The sequence below is a fragment of the Canariomyces notabilis genome (genome assembly GCF_033297395.1).
Source record: "Canariomyces notabilis strain CBS 508.74 unplaced genomic scaffold N656scaffold_11, whole genome shotgun sequence".
Taxonomy (NCBI): domain Eukaryota; kingdom Fungi; phylum Ascomycota; class Sordariomycetes; order Sordariales; family Chaetomiaceae; genus Canariomyces; species Canariomyces notabilis.
In genome coordinates, this window is record NW_027041833.1 from 141,352 (window position 1) to 160,912 (window position 19,561).

At 54.0% G+C, this 19,561-nt stretch overlaps 7 protein-coding genes across 7 annotated transcripts; 6 read left to right on the forward strand and 1 right to left on the reverse strand.

Moving 5' to 3' along the window:
- Positions 1-414: 414 nt before the first annotated feature.
- N656DRAFT_688106 (uncharacterized protein) lies at positions 415-2,224 on the forward strand (the record flags this gene model as incomplete). The annotated part of the gene is made up of 3 exons (XM_064810630.1): positions 415-1,136; positions 1,210-1,714; positions 1,769-2,224. Coding segments are annotated over 3 exons (1,683 nt in total), but the record flags the coding sequence as incomplete, so codon positions are not given.
- An 841-nt stretch (positions 2,225-3,065) lies between these two features.
- Positions 3,066-6,765, forward strand: N656DRAFT_779236 (kinase-like protein). The gene is made up of 5 exons (XM_064815152.1): positions 3,066-3,452; positions 3,524-3,552; positions 3,618-3,735; positions 3,794-3,941; positions 3,996-6,765. Exons 1-5 carry the CDS (start codon positions 3,405-3,407, stop codon positions 6,407-6,409), a joined length of 2,757 nt encoding a protein of 918 aa, XP_064669944.1. The 5' UTR covers positions 3,066-3,404; the 3' UTR covers positions 6,410-6,765.
- Positions 6,766-7,234: 469 nt separating this feature from the next.
- Positions 7,235-7,758, reverse strand: N656DRAFT_768524 (uncharacterized protein; the record flags this gene model as incomplete). Its single annotated transcript, XM_064813630.1, has 2 exons — positions 7,235-7,572; positions 7,644-7,758. The coding sequence occupies 2 exons, from the start codon at positions 7,756-7,758 to the stop codon at positions 7,235-7,237; spliced, it is 453 nt and encodes a 150-aa protein (XP_064669945.1).
- A 1,036-nt stretch (positions 7,759-8,794) lies between these two features.
- N656DRAFT_779239 (uncharacterized protein) lies at positions 8,795-10,371 on the forward strand. The gene is made up of 2 exons (XM_064815153.1): positions 8,795-9,410; positions 9,482-10,371. The coding sequence occupies exons 1-2, from the start codon at positions 9,175-9,177 to the stop codon at positions 9,870-9,872; spliced, it is 627 nt and encodes a 208-aa protein (XP_064669946.1). The 5' UTR covers positions 8,795-9,174; the 3' UTR covers positions 9,873-10,371.
- On the forward strand, positions 10,159-11,926 carry N656DRAFT_87189 (proteasome-domain-containing protein). Its single transcript, XM_064819377.1, has 6 exons — positions 10,159-10,478; positions 10,540-10,585; positions 10,651-10,665; positions 10,739-10,773; positions 10,841-11,081; positions 11,147-11,926. The coding sequence occupies exons 1-6, from the start codon at positions 10,445-10,447 to the stop codon at positions 11,463-11,465; spliced, it is 690 nt and encodes a 229-aa protein (XP_064669947.1). The 5' UTR covers positions 10,159-10,444; the 3' UTR covers positions 11,466-11,926.
- A 2,108-nt stretch (positions 11,927-14,034) lies between these two features.
- On the forward strand, positions 14,035-16,298 carry N656DRAFT_779241 (uncharacterized protein). The gene is made up of 2 exons (XM_064815154.1): positions 14,035-15,597; positions 15,677-16,298. Exons 1-2 carry the CDS (start codon positions 14,128-14,130, stop codon positions 15,851-15,853), a joined length of 1,647 nt encoding a protein of 548 aa, XP_064669948.1. The 5' UTR covers positions 14,035-14,127; the 3' UTR covers positions 15,854-16,298.
- Positions 16,299-17,267: 969 nt separating this feature from the next.
- N656DRAFT_753229 (SET domain-containing protein) lies at positions 17,268-18,989 on the forward strand. The gene is made up of 5 exons (XM_064813056.1): positions 17,268-17,459; positions 17,579-18,102; positions 18,169-18,194; positions 18,308-18,396; positions 18,475-18,989. Exons 1-5 carry the CDS (start codon positions 17,294-17,296, stop codon positions 18,903-18,905), a joined length of 1,236 nt encoding a protein of 411 aa, XP_064669949.1. The 5' UTR covers positions 17,268-17,293; the 3' UTR covers positions 18,906-18,989.
- Positions 18,990-19,561: the final 572 nt, after the last annotated feature.

Here is a 19,561-nt window from a genome sequence, read left to right on the forward strand (position 1 = left end):
CTCAGTGTATCGTTCAGTAGATCCTCCGGGCGCTTTTCTCAACTTGTCCCGTTTTGACAACAGCACGAAGCCTACCTTACACGGATTCTCAACTGCACGCCGGCGCCGTGTCTTGAGTAGGTAGTAGACGTGTTAGGGGCCTAGAAAATGATATCTTTCCAATCGACAAGACATTAGGCACAGATTTCATTCCCGGGCTGACCGCTGCCAGCTCCAATGTCGGCCGGAGACTCAGCAGATGCCGTAACTTCCTTGAACGGCCGGGCTAACGCAAAGTCGCCTGAGCATACCACGGGCCGGCAAGCTGCGGAAAACGGAGAAGCGCACAACCGGAGGGAGACATGGATCGACGGAGCGAAGAACCTCAGAACAGCCGCAACCAGTGATCTCCGTGACAGGTTCCAGGAGCAAAAGGAGAAGTTCGCCGACAAGAAGGAACAGTTCAAGACCAAGTCGAAGCCCCCTGGCGGATTCGACCCGACTCCACTCCCTGATGCTCCGCCAGGCTACACAGTCAAGTTCACCTTTCACCAAGCCTTCAATCTGCCCATCGGTGACCTCCACCTCAAATCTTGCGATCCATTTCTGCACGCAACCCTGATATCTTCCCTTCCAAAGCGACACAAGGAAGACCCGCTGCTAACCCACCGCACCCGGACCTTGAGGAGGACGACTGAGCCCGCATGGGAGGACGAGTGGGTTGTTGCCAATGTGCCGGCATCGGGGTTCGTGCTCAAATGTCGACTGTATGATGAGGATTGGCCGGACCATGACGACCGGCTCGGGAATGTCACCATCCGAGTGCCGCATGTGGACGAGAACTGGGAGGGGTTTGGGCCGGATGGAAAGGTGTTCGACGTCAAGAAGCGAGCCGGCAGCAAGAGAGCCTACTTCATCCGGGGTGTGACATCTGTGCTGTGCAACAGCGGTCCAATGACCCCTAGGCTGCGCATCGGCATTGAGGTGCTCGGCAAGTCGGACCCTCCACATGCCCAGATGTACACGGTCGGGCCGACGACATGGGTGAAGCACTACAGTCCCATGATTGGAAGGTTGACGGGCGTCAAGGTGAACAGAGAGGAGCACGACGACGCAGCGCCCTCCGACCAAGGCGACAAGCAGACGAAGAAGTACGAGTGAGTATCGTCGCCCGGTTGTTCCATTGTCGACCCGTAGATGAGAGCACCGATACTTACAACCATCCGACAGTTTCCAAGCAAATGAGATTCAGCTCTCCGGCCCAGTGCCCCCAAAACTCTACCACCGCTACGTCGAGTTCCGGCCCATGATTGGCCGTATGTTCTCGTCGCAGGGGGTCAGGGGCCGTATCCTGAACAAGGTCCTGCACAAGCAACACAACCGCATCTACAACTATGACTCAAGCACCGAATATGGCTCTTTTCCTCCGTGCAGCCAAGAAGCCTCGTTGCAGTTCCTGAAAATGGCCCACTTTGACGAAGGCGGCCGCATCTTTACCTACGTCATCACCCTTGACGGCATGATGCGCTTCACCGAGACGGGCAAGGAATTCGGCGTCGACCTGCTGAGCAAACACACAATGCACTCCGACGTGGCCACCTATGTCGCCTGCGCCGGCGAGTTTCTGATCCGCCGCCGCCTCGCCCATCCCGTCCACAATGACCGTAGCCACAGCCACAACACCCATCATGAAGCTGATCACGGCGGGGAAGACAGTGAAGGATCTTCCGGCCCAGTTCACGACCACGAGCCCAAACCCCACGACAGGGACAGCGCCCTGGATCATGAGCTCAACCAGCGTACTCACCCGCCCGAACCCGAGCTGCCCGACGGGCCGCCTTCCTCCCCGCCCCCGCGCGACCCAAGCCTGTACCAATTGGTCATCGACAACGACTCGGGGACGTACCGGCCCGACGAATCGACCCTGCTGGACCTGCAGCAGTTCCTGCAGCGCAATTTCCCCGGGCTGCACGTGCTGGCGCTGGACTGCGCAGACGAGCGGCTCGCCGAGATGAAGCGCGCCCAGCGCGAGGCCAAGAAGCGGGAGAGCGGTGGTCAGCTGGTGAGGATGGTGCTCAACAGGAGTCCGAGCGGGAGCAGTTTCAGCTCGAGCGATGAGAGCCGGTTGGGGGATCTCGAGGGGGGAGCTGCACGGGAGGAGGAGGAGGAAAGGGAGGGAATGAGGAGTAAGAAGGAGAGGGCTTTTGATGTGCTTCAGGATCCGGGGCGGTGGAGGGATGTGCTGAGTCTTGGTGGTGATAATAATCATAATAGCAAGGCTCAGGATAGTAAGGATAAGGATGATAAGGATATCAAGCATGATGGGGGGAAAGGACCGAAAGGTGAACAAGTGGATGGACGGGAGCGGGGAGGGTAGGATACCTTATTTCTACTGCTGTTTTGGAACGTGTGTGCGTCGTGTGGTTGTGGCTGGCCGATGACCATTGTCTTCGTATTTTGCTTGTCACGGTGTTCCTGGGATGGAATGGATGTTGAGAACTTGAGATGCTCGATGTATGCTTGGGATTGTGCAACTCTCTCTTGGCCATTTTCACATGGTTTGGTGCCTGTGAGACTGTCGCCATCCGTCGGATCGGGGTCAATGTCACACCGTGATCAAAGATACGATCATACGAAAACGTTAACATTTTGACACAGTGACACCTCCGCGGCTTCAGGGCCAAGTGTCGAACTGGCCCCGGGATTTGTCTGGAGATTTTTTTCCACCCTGTATCCCTTGCATGACGCCGCGGAAAGACCTATCATGTCAGGTCCTATTTTCCACATCCTCCCAAGCCCTCGCAATGTCTCGATCGAGGGCCTCAACAGATACGGCGTATACTATACCGAGTAGTGTAGGAGTACCATCATCAGAAACCCCTTAATTATTCGTACTATGTAAAGGTACGGAGGTACGAACGTATTGCATCTGGTATTACTTCGTACGGAAGTACTTCCTATTTGGTACGAAAGCTGTGGTCCACTCAACTGTGGCTCCATGATTCCCACTTTCGCCCTGCAGCATGTGGGTCGGGCTAACAATTTGGAGCCTTGACTCCTGAGCTGCATCAACCCGTTTCCCAGCAAGCAGAGCACAGGCGCTGGACGTTTTCATATGCTACCTAGGCGGCTTGCTCCACCACTTTCCGCTCCTGTCGACGGCTCCCCATTGTTGCATTAACTGAGCTTCGCGCTCCAACTTAGGTAATTTCCCCAAGCATCACCACGACTATGGCAGCGGGCCAAGCCAGTTCCAGGTTTTGGCAGATTCTCTACTGCACCCGACGCGAAAGCCTTCCCTAGCCGGAACACGGCATCTTGCCGGGGAATCACCTGCACAGCCATTGACTCGAATCATCCCTGAGCTGCGCCGACGCTTGATCTTCCGTTGGCGAGCACCAGACGCCGCCCGACACCGCTGAGGGATGCAGACGACAAAGGTGAAAGCCGAGGCGCTTGGAAGGAAGGCCAAGGTGTGTCATTCAGGCTTCACTGGCCTATCCAACATGTCCGTGAGGGCTGACGCAGGTGTCACGCACGCTAGCTTGCTCAATCATATCAAGAGCTTCTCGAGTACGCAAACCCATTCCCGAGCGATCGCGTGCCACTCGCATTGCTGACAGGCTGCTTCACCATAGCGAGTTCTCGAACAAGGACCTCAAATCCGTAGGCAATTATACACTAGGTCGGCTGATTGGGAAGGGATCATTTGGCAAAGTCTATCTCGCTACGCACAAGCTCACAAATGGATCCAAGGTCCGTGGTCACGAACTCTAGAAAGGCCATCATGGAATTACCTGACTCAAGCCTGTAGGTTGTTCTAAAGTCGGCCAACAAGGACGACTCGAACCTGGCCCGAGAGATACATCACCATCGCCAGTTCGTCCACCCCCACATCGCCCGCTTGTACGAGGTCATTGTGACCGAGAACCTTGTTTGGCTGGTATTGGAATACTGTCCCGGTATGACAAGTTTGTTCGGTGCGATGGACGACTTCGAGCGCTAATCCGGGATAGGCGACGAGCTGTACAACTACCTCCTGAAACATGGCAAACTCCCCGTCGATAAAGTCCAGCGAATCTTCGCACAGCTGGTCGGCGCTGTATGCTACGTCCATAAACAATCCTGCGTACATCGCGATTTGAAGCTCGAAAACATCCTTCTTGACAAGCACGAGAATGTTAAGCTCTGCGACTTTGGTTTCACGCGGGAGTACGAGGGCAAGGCCAACTATCTGCAAACGTTCTGTGGAACAATATGCTACTCGGCGCCCGAGATGCTCAAGGGGGAGAAATACGCGGGCGAAAAGGTGGATGTCTGGAGTCTTGGCGTCATCCTCTACGCGTTGCTTTGCGGCGAGTTACCGTTTGACGATGATGATGACAACGTCACAAGAACTAGGATCTTGACACAGGAGCCCAACTACCCGGATCACATACCTGCAGATGCCCTGTCACTCCTAAAGTCCCTCCTCTCCAAACGTCCTTTGCTTCGGCCGACACTACCCGATATCCTGGCTCATCCGTTCCTTGCTGAATACGCGCAACAACAGCAAGAGATTCTCGAAACTGAGCGCCCCGATCCCTTTTCAACCCCGCTGGAGAAGGAGACGTTGCATCGAATGCGTAGTGCCGGGGTAGATACTGACGCTGTCGTTGAGAACGTGCTCGCCCAAAGATGCGACGCTCTGGCCGGCTGGTGGACTCTTTTGATCGAAAAGGAGGAGCGGAAGGCCAAGAGAAGAGAGAGAAAGCGCAAGGAGAGAGAGGCGGAAAACCGCAACTCGCGGCGATTCTCACAGGCCTCTAGCCGGCTGAACGCACTGGCGACCGTGGAGGAAGCGCATTTTGTCAAATTATCTGACCCTCCGCCGCCTAGGACGCGGGGAAGGACAGAGAGGAGAAGCGGCTATTATCCTAGCTTGGCGATTCCGGATATGCCTGACCTCACAGACCTGGCCAAGATTGCGAATGGGAACATGAGTCCAGATGGCGAAGTGCCACCGCCCCCTGTTGACAAGGATTCAATAAGATCTGTCAGCTCTTCCAGACACCGCAGGCCAATACCGCCGCCAAAGGAGGGAATTCTGCGGAGCGCGCGCTCTCGGGGATCGACGCTGCATCTGGTAACGACAAGTGATGCGTTGGAGGCGAACGGCACCTCAGAAGCCAGCGATCTAAAGAAAATGAAGAAGCGACCGTCACACGCAATCTTCGCCACTTGGAGGAACTGGACGCATTGGCTGGTTGAGAATACAAAACGGCACATCAACTCGAACAGGCGAGGCAGCCAGTCAACACCTAACCTGCTGCCCAAGCCGGCGAGCGGAAAGGATGTTAAGACAAAGGACAGCCCGCGGCCGCAGACGAGCAAGTATCCCGCGAGCAGCTCCGGGCCGGCCGTAAACACCGCAAGTCTTCCCAAAGGCGTCGTAGCTAATGGCTACACGGCTAAAGGCGCCTCAACAGCTGCCAGCCGCCCCTCGCAACCCATCTCTCCTCCTCTTACCACTCCACCCATACCTGGCCACGTTCCTCGTATGCACAGCTCAAGTTCCTACAAACGCCATTCACTATCTCCGTCACCTCTGACTCCGCGTTCGACGGTCCGTCGATCGTCAGGGCAGACGGGGCTGAGGGGTCGCAAGTCAACCTCGTCATCTGTGTCCTCGGTCCGTTCCATGCACCCGACCCACCACCACAGCCACAGCAAGGCCAGCTCGACATCCTCGAATGGATCGGTATCGACGTCTGTCTCCAAGACGCCGATGCACACCAGCCGCTCACCGCATCATTCAGTCAAGGTGCTGCCTGCCACGCCAACCACGGGTGGGTTCCCGAGTAATATACGCCTAGTCCGCGACCGCAGTGGGCCACCGTTGAATGTCTTCAATGAGGGTGTGCCGAACCCCACCGCGGCAGCGTTGATGCAGCCTCCAGGGAGCCCTAACCCTTTTTCCGGCGGAGGGGTGATGTTTGCCAAGAGGAAGAGGAATCTCTTTAAAGGGCCTATGCTCGGTCTGGGTGTGACTAGTGTGAGTGTCAGGGAAACGAGGAGCGCCTCGGGCTCTGCGTCAGCCAGTCATTCTCATTCGAGGAGTGCCAGTGCGAGTGGGTTAGGGAGGAGGAGTGGGGAGATGGCGATCCAAGAGGTTGATGAGGATGCGGAGGAAGATGATCAGGAGGGCGAGGCTTATGGCCCTGGTGCCGGGAGGGAAATCGATGTGGAGGAGGAGGAGGAGGTGGAAGAGGTGGAGTCGTTCAGTCCAATCATCATGGGCCCTGGTGAGGTGGTGGAAGAAAAGATTTTTGAGGAGGGGGAGGAACCTGAAGAGAATGAGGGTGGTGAAAGCCGAGCCCAGCCGACTCAGCCGGCCGAGGCAGGCTTGCAGCCTGCGGCGACGATCAATCCGGCTGGGTTGGGCTGCTAAGCGCAGCGGTTGGTTATTGAGACGGTATTGAGGTAGTCTGATGTCGGCAGGCATGCGTCAGAGTGTGGACGAGGCTTTGGTTGCTCGTGGTAGCGGGGGTGTTGTACGTTGACCATTGTACATCAACATCGCTTGAAGCGACTGTCAAGGGGTTCGTGAGGGTGTTTGCGACTACCTAGGGTATACATGTATTATTGAATAGGGATACCACTGACTGAATTGATATTGAAGGAGGTTGAACCGGAGTTGCATTTATAGGTATTTGTCTGGATCTTGTTTGATGTGTACGGGCGTTTTCAGACTACGGCGGTGAAGCATCTAAGATATCTCGATGGCCTCTGCTTTCCCATACTCTGTTGTCTTTCAAACTTTTAACTGATCTTTCCTGTCCTCATTTCTGGGTCAACTCCACTATTCGTATTTCAGATCAAATTGTTGAGGACCACGACGTTGTATACCAAGATCAGTGTGTTCAGCTCGAACAAACACATCCCGGTTCGGGGGAGCCAGCTCATACATACTAAACCGCATCCCTGGTCGCCAAAGCACTTAACGTTAAAGCCTGCGAGCGTAGTCTGGTTTGGATCCCTTGCCAGAGTCCCTGAACTCCAGCTTGACACAATAACTCCTATCATTTGCTCACATATCAGTACACTGAGACAGGTACTGCCTGGTAAACGAACGGGGTATCTAACTCCACGCTGTCCAACACCAACCGCGAAAGGTATCCCAGTAATCTGTATGCTCCATTCGACCCATAACTCCAATCCCACAAACCTCTAGACCCTCCTCTGCTTATATAAAAGGGAACAGTCACATCCCCTCCTAGCGACCAAGCCCAAACCATCCACCCACATTCTTCCCGCCCGCCTTCGCCGTGGAGGCGGCCTGCTCCCCGCCCGCAACTACCCCTCCGACAAGCGCGTTCCCAGCACCTGCAACCGCCCGCCCTGCCCCGCCAGCAGCCTCAGGCGCAGCTACATAGCGACCTTGCTCGTCCTTGCCCTTCCTCTCCAGCCGGTTGATCCCCTCACGCGAAACAAGATCGCCTGCCGGTGCGGCCAGCCCGTCTTGACCAACCTGGTCGGCTACGAGTGAGTTGACGCCGTCTTGGAGGGTGTTGAGCTGGGGATTGGAGATGATTTTGGTTTTGTTAAGGTTTTCTGAAGCAAGGGTTAGTTTTACCAGTTCAGGTATGCAGAGTTCGGGTTTGTTCCAGCGAAGGGTCGCTTACCGCGAGTGGTATAGCTCGCCTTATTGTCGCGCGTGAAATAGCGGAGATAGAGCTCTTCCAGCCAGGGCACCCATCGTTCGTATTGCCTGTTGTACTGGTCCTTGGCCCACTCCATAATGGTTGTAGTGATGGAAGGTGATGTTAGGTAGTTCCTATCAAGATGGAGCGGCTGCTAGCGGGACTGTGGTGACTTTGGTGTAAATGGGAGGCTGAGTGGGATGCAACACGATCTCATCAGCGCATGGCTGCAGTACTCTATTTATTCCCATGGTGACCTATGATGTGGGTATCTCGAGTCTGCCGTTTTGGCAGAGATGGCGGGCATGACGTTGACGTCAGACAGGTGCTCTAGCAAGATGTCATGGAATGACCATTGTTGGCGGCCTGAGGGGCTGCAGCCGGGTCCGCGGGACGCCTGGCGACCAATCATTCAATGGACCAATCAGAGGATTATCACTGCCAAGGTAAAACACGTGAGGTGATAAGTGAAGGGAGTTCACTACTATCACGAGTGACACTGGTGATAATCGACATTATCACCAGTGAGCATGGTGAAACAATGGAATATATATACAAGGCTAGCTAGTCACTCGTTAGGAGGACCTTCAGAAGGTTCTCCAGTAAGCAATACAAGCAGTTGTCATTACTACTGTGTGAACACTTGCTTGTGCACTTGTTGTAGACCCTTTGGCTCTACCGAACCTCACCCCGTTCAAGTCAACCTTCAGTCTGAGGAGTCCCTTTCAGTGGTGGGGGACACGAGATTCGTCACAATTGAACTATAGTAAGATGGGTTCTCAGGGTTGGTGTAGGAAGATAGGGGCGATGCTAGCGATAACCCTAACCCTTATGGGTATTAATGCGCCGATAAGAAAGTGCTAGTGCGCCTGGAGTGGTTCCCTTGTAGAGAGGCGTTCTAGTTTCACCAACCTATCAAATACTGGTAAGCAACGTAAATACAAGACTATACGAAGTGTATATACAGTATGTACTGTACATACATAGCCCTTTGAATCGAACGGTTAGCGTATACGTGTAAGAGGTACTGCTGCTGGGTTGCAAATTCGCAAATGCAATCTGTTCAAGTCAGACTAATTATTGCTGTATTAACGGATGCCTCAGAAAGGTCAACCGTTGTCTACGTACATATCCGTAGTCCATAGGCAGGTTGAAATTCGCAACAGCGTTCCTATCGAGATCCCCTGCAATCCCAGTGCCAGATGCTCGGAATCTAGACCCCGCTCCGGCTGCCTGCCGCGGACTTGCTCCACCACTAAGTTACCCTTGATTTACGAAGATCAAGCACTTTATCGTGCACTGACCACGCAGAACATGCGAAGAGCCCTTTCCGACTCCTGACCGACACCCGTCCGACATTCCCCTTCATTCTAAACATTCTTTGTGCTCATGCCAGCAGTCACTCCTTTTAGTACCCTCTGAGAGGGTTGGCTTTCGGTCTTTAAAATATCGTGGCAGCATAAGCCACCCAAACGTCCAAGGGTTCCATACTGCGCCCAGCGTCGACCCCGAGATGGCGCGGCGGCAACACATTACGCTGACGCTAGTCGGCGTCTTGCTATTCATAACTCTGACCTACTTTATGTCTAGCGGCTCAAACAGCCAGTATGTCAAGGCGGACGAGTCCTGGATCAGCACCGGCCATACCAGTAGCCCCGGAACTAGCGGAAGTGGCGCTGTGCCCGGCATTTCAGAGAGCATCCTAACCGGCGGGTCAATCGCGCCCAAGCTCGAGAACGCGACGATCAAGTGAGCACGACGCATTGTTTCCTTTCTTGGCCCTTCCGGCAGTGCGCGCTGACAGTACCTCTCCTCAATAGAGCCGAGCTCGGCCGAGCGTCCTGGAAGCTCCTGCATACCATGATGGCGCGCTTTCCCGAGCAGCCGACGCCGGACGACAGGCTTGCACTCCAAACGTATATACAGCTCTTTGCGCGCTTATACCCCTGCGGCGATTGTGCCGCCCACTTCCAGAAACTCCTGGCGAAGTATCCCCCGCAGACCAGCAGCAGGAATGCCGCTGCCGGCTGGGCGTGCTATGTACATAACCAGGTCAACAAGCGGCTTAAGAAACCCGAGTTTGACTGCAACAACATTGGCGACTTTTACGACTGCGGTTGCGGCGACGAGAAAAAGAACAACGGCGGAGACTTGAAGGAGAGGGCGGGTGTCAGTCTTGAAAGGGAGGAAGGATTGATCAGAGGGGGCTGAGTATTGTCTCTTGGGTTGATGATGTCCTGGGCATCCTGATATGAATATTGATTTGCCATATGTCTAAGATGAAGCTGCATCTGTTTCATTGCACCCGAGTTCCATCCGTTCGGCCACGGACCGGCGTGCCAGTAGCGCGACGCTGATGCCTATCAAGGTTGTTTTAAAGCACAGTACCTCGAGATCCTGCATAATCATAGGTAACGCATTCCATCTCAACTAACGACAGTCGGGCCCTTGCCAACAGGGCGTACCGCTGCTGGTGTTCTGCTACCTCACCGAGTGCCCTCGTTATCGATAATATAGATAAGATAACTCAATTTTTGATGATAAGAACGCTTGTATCACCTTCACGTGACCCACCTCAGCCTGGGCCCCGGGGCCCAGGCGAGGCGCATGCGTGTGTCTAAGCTGCCTTGAGCTTCCAACCCAAGCTCAACCCCAAGCTCGACGACAAGTAACCACAGTACTCCTCGGAACCCCCAAATTACTCCCAGGCTCCGAGATTCTTAGGCGACTGCGATCTGTACACAGCCCGGAATTACTCCCAACAATTTTCCACTTTCGCGACAATGGAGTTTGGCAATTCGGGCTCGCTGAGCGAAGGTACAGCTTGCTCCACCTACGCTGGCAACTGAGGTGGTGATGCTGACGGCTGCGCCCCAAGACGGTATCCATCTAGACATGGACCGGTTGAAGAAAGGGGAGGTCAAGTACGTCGTCTCTGCACGCTCAACTGTGGTGTCCAAGCGAAGAAATTTGCTGATCCTGTTTGCAGCCTAGGTACTTCGATGTAAGCTCGACCCTCCGTGTCCCCAGAGCCATGCGTCAGCCGAGACCGGTTCGGACCTAACATATGGCAATAGTATGGCAGTGACATTCAAGGACGGCGTTATACTAGGTACATCCGCCAAATCTCCTCAATCTCTTCCGCGACTACCTATCTGACCCACTCCTCTTCCGTACAGGCGCCGACTCTCGCACAACAACGGGAGCGTACATTGCGAACCGCGTAACCGATAAGCTCACCCAGGTGCATGACACCATCTGGTGCTGCCGCTCCGGCTCGGCCGCCGACACGCAAGCAGTTGCCGACATTGTCCAATACCAGCTAGGCCTATTCGCCACGATGAACGGCAAGCCGCCAACGACACAGACGGCCGCCGCCATCTTCCAAGAGATCTGCTACGCAAACAAGGACCGGTTGACGTGAGTGGAAATCAGCGCCATTGTATGCGGTTGAATCTCAGACTGACGGAATGGATTTTGAACAGCGCCGGTCTCATCATCGCGGGCTGGGATGAGCGTCACGGCGGCCAGGTCTACAGCATCCCGCTCGGAGGCTCACTGCACAAGCAACCGTACGCGATCGGCGGGTCCGGGTCGACATACATCTACGGCTTTTGCGACGCCCATTGGAAGGAGGGCATGGAGGAGGCCGAGGCGGTCGAGTTTGTCAAGGGCGCGCTCAAGGAGGCGATCAAGTGGGACGGCAGCTCAGGCGGCGTCATCCGAATGGTCGTCTTGACGGCCAAGGGCGCTGACAGGCACCTTTATCTACCGGACACCGATTACAAAGTTCGACACACGTGAGCTTGCTTTGAGTTTTAAGATCGAGGATAGGCCGGGTCTAGAGGGGCGGGAGTCCAATTCGTGGACGTGTACCATTATACCATTTGTCCTAGCTGTGAACACAGTGGAATATCATAGATCTGGACCAAGATTGCTCAAGTAGGAGCTTCGCGGTTGCGGCCGTTCAGGGGCATCTGGGGATCCTATCGCTGGGTACATTGGGAAGCTTATTGACCCGCATGCACGAGGAAGGACGCGAAAGGCAGCCTCAGACTACTAGTAACGCAGCCGTAGGCGGGCAAGTGGCGTGTAGTAAATGTTCTGCTTGGGGAAGAAGAGAAAACGGGCAGTGGTGAAAGCCCCGTAGCTGAGAACAGCCGGAAACAAGCTACAGGTTTGCTTCGTCTGTTCTTCTCGATCACCTCGCTGACTGTCTCAAAAAATACCCCAGGTGAGGGAAACTCGAATCCCGAGATGGACACGCGGCTGGAGCTGGTCAAGCTGTGAACACTTGCAGTAGATCCCACGTCAGTTTGTCTAGGGTTGTAGAAGGCGTCGGTTAACCCGAGAAACCCCACGTCAACTCTCGGACAGGGCGGTCAGGGGCGGTCAAGGGTGGAGGTGGAAAGGTCGGTGAAGGCGGAATCCCCGCATTTGAACGCGTCTTTCCTATCAATATCCCTCCCCGTGGACGCTTTGAGTCGCTAGATTGGTGGTATCTGAGGAACCGGACAGTCCAGAATTGAAATGTAGGTAATCGGGATGGAATCAGCTTCGATGACCTAAAGTCTCGCGGCGAGACAACTTGAACCAATCTAACCGGTGGTTGTATGTATGTACATACGGAACATACAAGAATCAAGATCTGTTCCTGCCAAACTGCCAAGTGGTCAGAGTGTCCATATCTCCATGAACCGGGTTTGTAGCAACGCGAGGATAAGCGATGGGACGGACAGGAGCAGTGTACTGTACCCTAGCTGGGAAGGAAACGCACTTGGAAAGTTCAAGCGCCGCTAGTTTGCTCGAAGCGCGATGTGGATGCTGCCGCGGCCGGATCCCACCACAGACTCAGGTTGCACAGGGAAGTGGGGCAGAGAAGGATTATCGTATCAGCCTCCGGAAGTGTCCTGTTTCCTTATCAGTAATTCAGTATCTTCGTAAATGACGAATTAGCCAACGTCGCTCCAGTTCCATCGTCCTGCAACACCCAAATGTACGTAGCATACATCCATGGATAAAGTTTAGTATTCGATCAGGTATCGACGGCTGATAACAAAGCCCGCATCAGGATGTGTGCTTGAGCGTCTGATTTGGAGCTTTACCAGGGGAGCGGAAAGCCCAGCCAAGGCCCACTTTACGCCAGCCGCGGGCTTCTGTCCTCCCTGTCGGCCTCCTAAGCTGCCGCACGTGGTGAGGTGGAGCACAACCAGGCCCGCCGTCATCTCAGATCGGAAACCCAGCCCCTTTCTGAAGTTCTGATTGAAATCCGTGCCTCATAGTGTAAGGTTGTTCGTCAAGCTGTTTACATCTCAACATCTGGCTCCAATTTTCTCGTTTTGCCCTATCTCTTTCGATTGGAGCCACATCGACTCGGAGGTTACGCTTTCTGTCAACTGGACTCCAGGCCCTTGGCCGCTTTCTTGGCATTGCTTCATAGCGAAGGTCGATGGGACAATCTCCTGCACGGATCTCAGAATTCTAATCTTGCCACCAAAGTTACCTTGAACCGCGGCGAGCATTTGCAATCCACTCCTTCCTTATTGCTTCATCGTTCATCCATCGTGCTACGCTCGCGCCGACGAGAGACGAGCATAGCTTTTTCGTTAATCGCCGGCCGACTCCTTTTCCCCCGGTCCTCGATATCCTCGCCCCGTTCTGAGATAAGTAGCTTTGTCGCGCGGGTAAGCAGTCGCCATGTTTCTCGATGTACCGGTACCCCTTTTGCCGTCAGAATGACGTCGCCGGGTCAGTTCGAGGCCGCGATTGTGGCTCTTGATTGAAGTTTACAACATCCATCCGTTCAATGAGGTCTTCGTGGCTTTTAGTTCATGATGCCGAGACGTCGACACACCATCACCAGGCCAATTCCCGCATTCCGTGCGTCGACTCTGCAGCCTGCACGGCAGCCACACACACAGTCCAAGAGCCTGGCGTGCAGCTTTATCTTGTCATCAGGCGCAAAGGGCGGGCATCAACAGCGGCATTCTGCTAGTGCCTGTGCGCACCTTATGTAGTGCCGCTCGCAGCCAACAGCGCTGCTTGCCGCAATCAACTGTTGTGTTCCTGTGCCCTGATGCGACAGATGGCCTGCTGTTTGCGAACCCCGTATCACAGAGACAGTTGGGATCCTACTCTTTGATCTTCCCTCCGTTTCTCTTCTTTCCCCTTGTTTTATATTTTATTTTCGTTTTGAAAATCATCCCTCTTTTCATTTCTTGTCCCTTTATCACCTTGCAGTGTTGCCAGTTTGCAATATCGTCGCATGGGCTGATGTCCCAGTACTGTACAATACATACCGGTTTTTTATCGCCGGGTCCAAAATATCGCTAAAGTGCAAAACCCGTGCTAATGCTCCGCTATCTGCGACACAGCCACCTTCCTCCCGGCAGCCTCGAACGTGCCGTCTGCCGATAGCGTCCCACTCCTGGGCAACTACAACTCCCAATCCAGCGTCCACGTTAATATGGCTGCGATGATTGGCGACGTCTTTGCGGAGCCCTCGTCGCGATTCCATAGCATGATCGGTGGGCATTCACAGCATTCACACGACGTCCGCTACCAGAGCCGATCCGTGAGCCGATCTCGCGACCGGGATGCCCAGTCCCACCACGCACGCCCAACGGCAAGCCCAAGGAGGCAAAACTCTGTATCGCTGACCGGCGCCCAGGGAGTCGCTCAAGGCAGGCGAGACTGGAACGAAGCATCACAAGAAAGGAGTGGCCATCAGAGTGGTGCGGCTGCGCGGTTGCCGTCCCCGCCATCCTCGTCGTCATCCTCATCCGAAACGTCAAGTTCTGCACCCCCGCGATATGAGGTCCTGGCGGACGGCGCACACGACTACGCGGCCGGGCCCTTCTCTGCCTCGTCCTCGAGCGCCTCCTCGGCGAGTACGGCCGCGACGGTGATACCGCCCCCTCCGAGGGCCATACCCTCCCCGGATTCAGGGAGTGGTCCCTGCTGGGCCTCTTCCAACAATCAGGCCGCCGGCCCTAGTTCTAACCCCGTGCCTGCCGACGAGCCGCCCGAACCTCCGATACAGATGCAGACGACGATACGGGTCCGCGATCTGGCCCACATCCAGAGCCTGGCGCGAGCAGATCTCCTCACCACCACTGCGCCGGGGATTCTAAACGACCCGCCATTACAACAGATGAAATACGAGATTAGCGGCATGCCCATTGGTGATATCATTGAGATGGTCGCCGCCTTGCTCACCAAGATTACCACCACCAACGACCTGCAACACGACGCGCTGAACCGCAATGCACACCACCTCAGACAAGCTCAAGCACAAGCAAGGGGCGAGGATGGAGGCCCTGAGGGCAACATCAGCCCGCTAAGCAGCAGCGTTCTAGCATTTCACGGCAAAAACGTTCCAGCCATTACCATTCTGAGCTACTTGAGCCGGATCCACAAGTACTGCCCGACGACATACGAGGTGTTTCTAAGTCTGCTGGTCTATTTTGATCGGATGACGGAGCGGGTCAACGACATTGTTATGAAGAGCGAGGAGGCGCGGCGGCAGCAGCTCGAGGCCCAACACCAACTACAGATGCAGACGCAGGCGGCAGCGGCCGGTGCTGCCGGCGACTTGAAGACAGCTGCGCCACCAATCAGAGGCAGTGACAGGGACACGACGATGCGCGATGACGATGACGACTCCCAGAGTGACGAGACCGACTCTGACCTTGCGGACGATACTAGTTCGGACGCGGACGAGCAAAGAAGAGCCGTGAGCGAGAGCGAGCGACCATCCGTTTCGGGTGGCAAGACCAATGCGGCGCGTTCCAACACTGCCGCTGCCGTTGCCGCCGCCCACGCCACGTATTTTGTTGTTGACAGCTTCAATATTCATCGCTTAATCATTGCCGGCGTTACATGTGCTAGCAAGTTCTTTTCGGATGTTTTTTATACTAATTCGCGATATGCAAAGGTACGTTGCCCTTCCCTTCACTTCCTCCTCGCTTTTTCTGCTCTCATTTCCCAGATACTAATGTGGGAAACACACTTAGGTTGGCGGACTTCCCCTCGCCGAACTTAATCATCTTGAACTGCAGTTCCTGCTGCTAAACGACTTCCGCCTGGCTGTGCCTGTGGAGGATCTAGAGGCGTATGCCACCATGCTGGTGGAGTTTTATGCTCGTGAGGTGATCGCCCAAAGGTCGAGGCCTGTTGTTGGCGTTGATTGATATCGCACACTTAGATGTCCTGTGCGCTTTTCGCTTGCCCGCTCCATGGAGTGGAGTGGAGGATAGACGTCGGGCTCCTACCGGGTTTTTCTCAATTTGATCGGGGTTTGGACTGGGTGATCATCGTTTGGGGGCTGGAGAATGGAAGACGGGCATGAGGGCGTTTCTTTCCCTTTTATCTAGTTTTGCCTCCCCCTTCCAACTAGACGGGTAGGACGGTCGGTCTAAGGAGATGGTACGGGTTACGTATCGCGGCCTGCTAGTAAATCAGAAACGCCAGACGAGGTTAAAGATGGTTCTTGGGTGTGTTAGTTAGTTACTGATGGCCTCTTCCCTGTATGGGTGGAGGTCGGAGGGTGAGACGGATAAGGGGAGGAGAATACTATTGGGTTTAATTCAGAATATCGGACTCGAGGCGAACAATTGGACCCTATCTGTGACGAGTCACGTTGTTTCGTTAATCATGGACGACATGGATGGCTTCAGTTGTAGACATTGCGCCTTGAATGACAACCTCGAGTAAGGTAGGCAAGGGCCCGGTAAGTTATGGAATACGGTGGGAAGATCAGTGTATTCGGCGGTGAGTTACTTCAGGTACCCACTTCATGAGTCTGAGGATACAACTTGTTTATGCGCCACCATATACAGATCATTTAAACATATTCCTGCTTTGCAACTTCGGGGCTTCAGTCCAAACATCATGATTGCAACCAGTCTCATAGCCATCCTACAAAGTCTTCTGCCTTCTCCCTATCCCGCCATCTTGGTTAGTAGTACTTTTGGTCTGTATTTCAAGTCCGGAATAATCTAGACTCTAGAGGAGAGAGCTGCTTTCAACATGTAGCCGTCTGGGCACTTTGTAACCGGACAGCCTGATTCGGGCTTGGCCATTCATCCCGCCGTGGATCGTTCCTCGGTGCTTAGTTGTCTCTCCAACCCAGCCATGGCCAGGTCTTGTCGGTTGCACTTTATAGGGCAACCCAAAGCCTCTGCAGGCAAGAAACTCCTTTTGCCATATTGAAATCGGTCTCTTGCCTCCGTTTCTCCATCCACTCGGACTGATCGTATCCAGCGAAAGGTACACCCCGGGGCCCGGCGCGATCGACAAAAGAATCAATTTATCCCTAACCGTGAATGGATGCCATGACAAGTCTCGGGTACCTCAAATGATATAGGTATGGTAGGTACCAATATAGGATCCTAACTCGGCCCAAGTAGGCCGGATGTGATGAGAGTGAAACCGCTCAGCGTGTTCCGATCTTAGTTTGGTTTGATATGTAAGGTGCTACCTAGTAGGCAAGGTAGGTAGGTACCTACCTAGGCAGTTTGTAACGTGCCTGCTCTCCATGACACATGCATGTAGAGAATCGCGCCTTCCTACCTCTTGCATTTACCATACCTTAATCACCATTTACAATCATTCATTCATACGAGTAAGCAATGTATGGCCGGAGCTTGAAGCGTTTTGAGGTCGTGGTCCTCATTTTCAACATATTGCTAGCGCGAGCTTCTCTTGATGAGTGTCCTGCCCTAATCCCCGCTGCCGTGAAGTCGTCTCTCAGCAACGGCGCGTGCCCCCTGCCGATCGACAACGCTTCAGGTCCATGTAAGGAGGCTCAAAAGACTTTTAGGTTTTATCCTACACTGCTTTCTAAAGAACTAATGCGTCTCCTGGTTGTTTTCGGGATATTCTAGACAGCCATGGTATTACTAACACGATTGGAGGGCCAGCAGCAGTGTCTCCATGGACACACCGTCCAGAGTGTGAATACACAGCAGACCGAACAGCTAAGTACTGTGTGTATACGAATTCCCGACATGGTTCCCACGGCTGGAGCCTCATCTCGTCTCCCGAGACCGCGGCGGACAGTGTACGTTTCCTGGACATACCCTTCATTCCCTCCAGGCTCAATGCTTCCCGTGAGGCGGATCCCCTATACAGGATTCTCGATATTCCTGGAAAGGGGAAGGGGCTTGTAGCGACAAGGCGTATCAGGCCCTATGAGGAGTTGCTTCTCGATTATGCTACCATCGTTGTTGACATCGCCTTTACCACAAATGTGCCATCAATCCTAGGTTATCGGCTGTTACGCGCAGCTGTCGACCGGCTCGCAGACCCTGTTAGCGTTTTGGAACTTGGGAAAAGCAACGATTTCGCACAGGACGACGTGGAGAACGTCCTGAGGACCAATGCCTTCCACACATCGCTCGGAGGTATACCGCACATCGCACTCTACCCTACCGTCTCAGTAAGGCTCGCCTTTGCCGTGACTGTTCTATGTGATATTGAGCGGCGGAGCTGACACCACGGACAGAGAATTAACCACGCATGCAAGCCCAAGTGAGTTAGCTGTGTTAAGTTCAAGAAAAATATCTACCTCTACTCCCTGCGCCCACATGCAGTGCCCCTTTCTCACATCGCTCGGCTACGGGTTTCCCTAACACACTCTGCAGCGCATACACTCGGTTCATGGAAGACAAGCTCCAAGTCAGCGTTGTCTCTGCCCGTGCCATCGAAGAAGGCGAGGAAATCACAATCAGTTGTAAGTCCGGTTCCTTAGGTCTACTAATACGACGCCGAACCGTGGAGTACCTCCATACTAACGAGCCATAATTTCAAGACATAGCACTGGGACAAACATGGGAGGAGCGTCAGAACAAGCTTAGGCAATGGGGCTTCAATTGCACTTGCAGCCTCTGTACTGCCAGTAAAGCAGAGATTGCAGCTTCAGACGCTCGTCGACGGCACATCGAGTCACTCTGGACGCAAGCTGCCCAGGCGTTTCAGGCGGGAAAACCGTACCACGCACTGCGCTTCACACGGCAGATCATCAAGCTGCTCCCATCCGAGGACTTGTTCCCTATGTACGCCGAGCAGTATGGGAACATGGCTCGGATATACTTCGTCCTGGGGGACATGGAGAACGCTACAAAGTATGCTACTATGATGCTGGAAACTCTAGCGCTGCAGGGCGATATCGATAGTGTAAGGCCTGAGCATTACGAGGAGGTGTGGAGGAGGTTTAAAAATGGAGAGGAACTGAAGATATGATGCCAGTGATTGTAACGAATAGCAAATGTATACACTGGAGAAGGATGTTCTGTGATTTTTCGCTAGATAGAGCAATTTTCTCCGCCCTAAATTGTGGCCCAGCAATCACTTCCGTGACCTGAGGTGGATAGAGAGAGGGGGAAGGCTTGGGCGGGAGGGGGTTGACGAATGGAAGTTAGTATGTCACCCCTGATTATACTCAAGCCAGTCTAGTATTCCAGGCTTAAACTCATTGAACGGGGTGTCGACCCTTCTTCACCAGGTGCCTATCATTCAAATTGTTAGCTAAGGTAAGGTAGGTACTTACAAAGAAAGCAGCTCCTTCCATTTAAGGAGGCTACAGCCTTACACTGGCAGTTCCTTACCACCTTATAGGAAAGAACTATTAGTATGAATGCAGTGGTACATTGCACCCGGGCCAGCCCTATGGATAGTCGTCGTGGAGCATGATGCAAGTGATATCAGTCAAACTGCAGGTCCCCGTTTCATGATCCCTTTTTGGTTCGCGGGTCGCTTTGGGTAAGAATTGTCGGAACCTAGAGGTTACACTTGTGTCACCTATATTGTGAAGGGTACCCGGATCACAGGATCTCTTTAAATCATAAATGTCTTCATGATGACCGCTTACGTGTCTCGGCTCGGACAGGAAACTCTCC

Excerpts from the sequence above, each read along its gene's own strand:
- N656DRAFT_753229 (XM_064813056.1), top strand. The coding sequence starts at position 17,294 with ATGTATGGCCGGAGCTTGAAGCGTTTTGAGGTCGTGGTCCTCATTTTC. Across the intron at positions 18,195-18,307 it reads AACCACGCATGCAAGCCCAA|CGCATACACTCGGTTCATGG; the intron begins GTGAGTTAGCTG and ends CACACTCTGCAG. Across the intron at positions 18,397-18,474 it reads CGAGGAAATCACAATCAGTT|ACATAGCACTGGGACAAACA; the intron begins GTAAGTCCGGTT and ends CATAATTTCAAG.
- N656DRAFT_779239 (XM_064815153.1), top strand. The coding sequence starts at position 9,175 with ATGGCGCGGCGGCAACACATTACGCTGACGCTAGTCGGCGTCTTGCTA. Across the intron at positions 9,411-9,481 it reads CTCGAGAACGCGACGATCAA|AGCCGAGCTCGGCCGAGCGT; the intron begins GTGAGCACGACG and ends TCTCCTCAATAG.
- N656DRAFT_779236 (XM_064815152.1), top strand. The coding sequence starts at position 3,405 with ATGCAGACGACAAAGGTGAAAGCCGAGGCGCTTGGAAGGAAGGCCAAG. Across the intron at positions 3,453-3,523 it reads CGCTTGGAAGGAAGGCCAAG|CTTGCTCAATCATATCAAGA; the intron begins GTGTGTCATTCA and ends CACGCACGCTAG. Across the intron at positions 3,553-3,617 it reads TCATATCAAGAGCTTCTCGA|CGAGTTCTCGAACAAGGACC; the intron begins GTACGCAAACCC and ends GCTTCACCATAG.
- N656DRAFT_779241 (XM_064815154.1), top strand. The coding sequence starts at position 14,128 with ATGGCTGCGATGATTGGCGACGTCTTTGCGGAGCCCTCGTCGCGATTC. Across the intron at positions 15,598-15,676 it reads CTAATTCGCGATATGCAAAG|GTTGGCGGACTTCCCCTCGC; the intron begins GTACGTTGCCCT and ends AAACACACTTAG.
- N656DRAFT_87189 (XM_064819377.1), top strand. The coding sequence starts at position 10,445 with ATGGAGTTTGGCAATTCGGGCTCGCTGAGCGAAG. Across the intron at positions 10,774-10,840 it reads CAAGGACGGCGTTATACTAG|GCGCCGACTCTCGCACAACA; the intron begins GTACATCCGCCA and ends TCTTCCGTACAG. Across the intron at positions 11,082-11,146 it reads GCAAACAAGGACCGGTTGAC|CGCCGGTCTCATCATCGCGG; the intron begins GTGAGTGGAAAT and ends GATTTTGAACAG.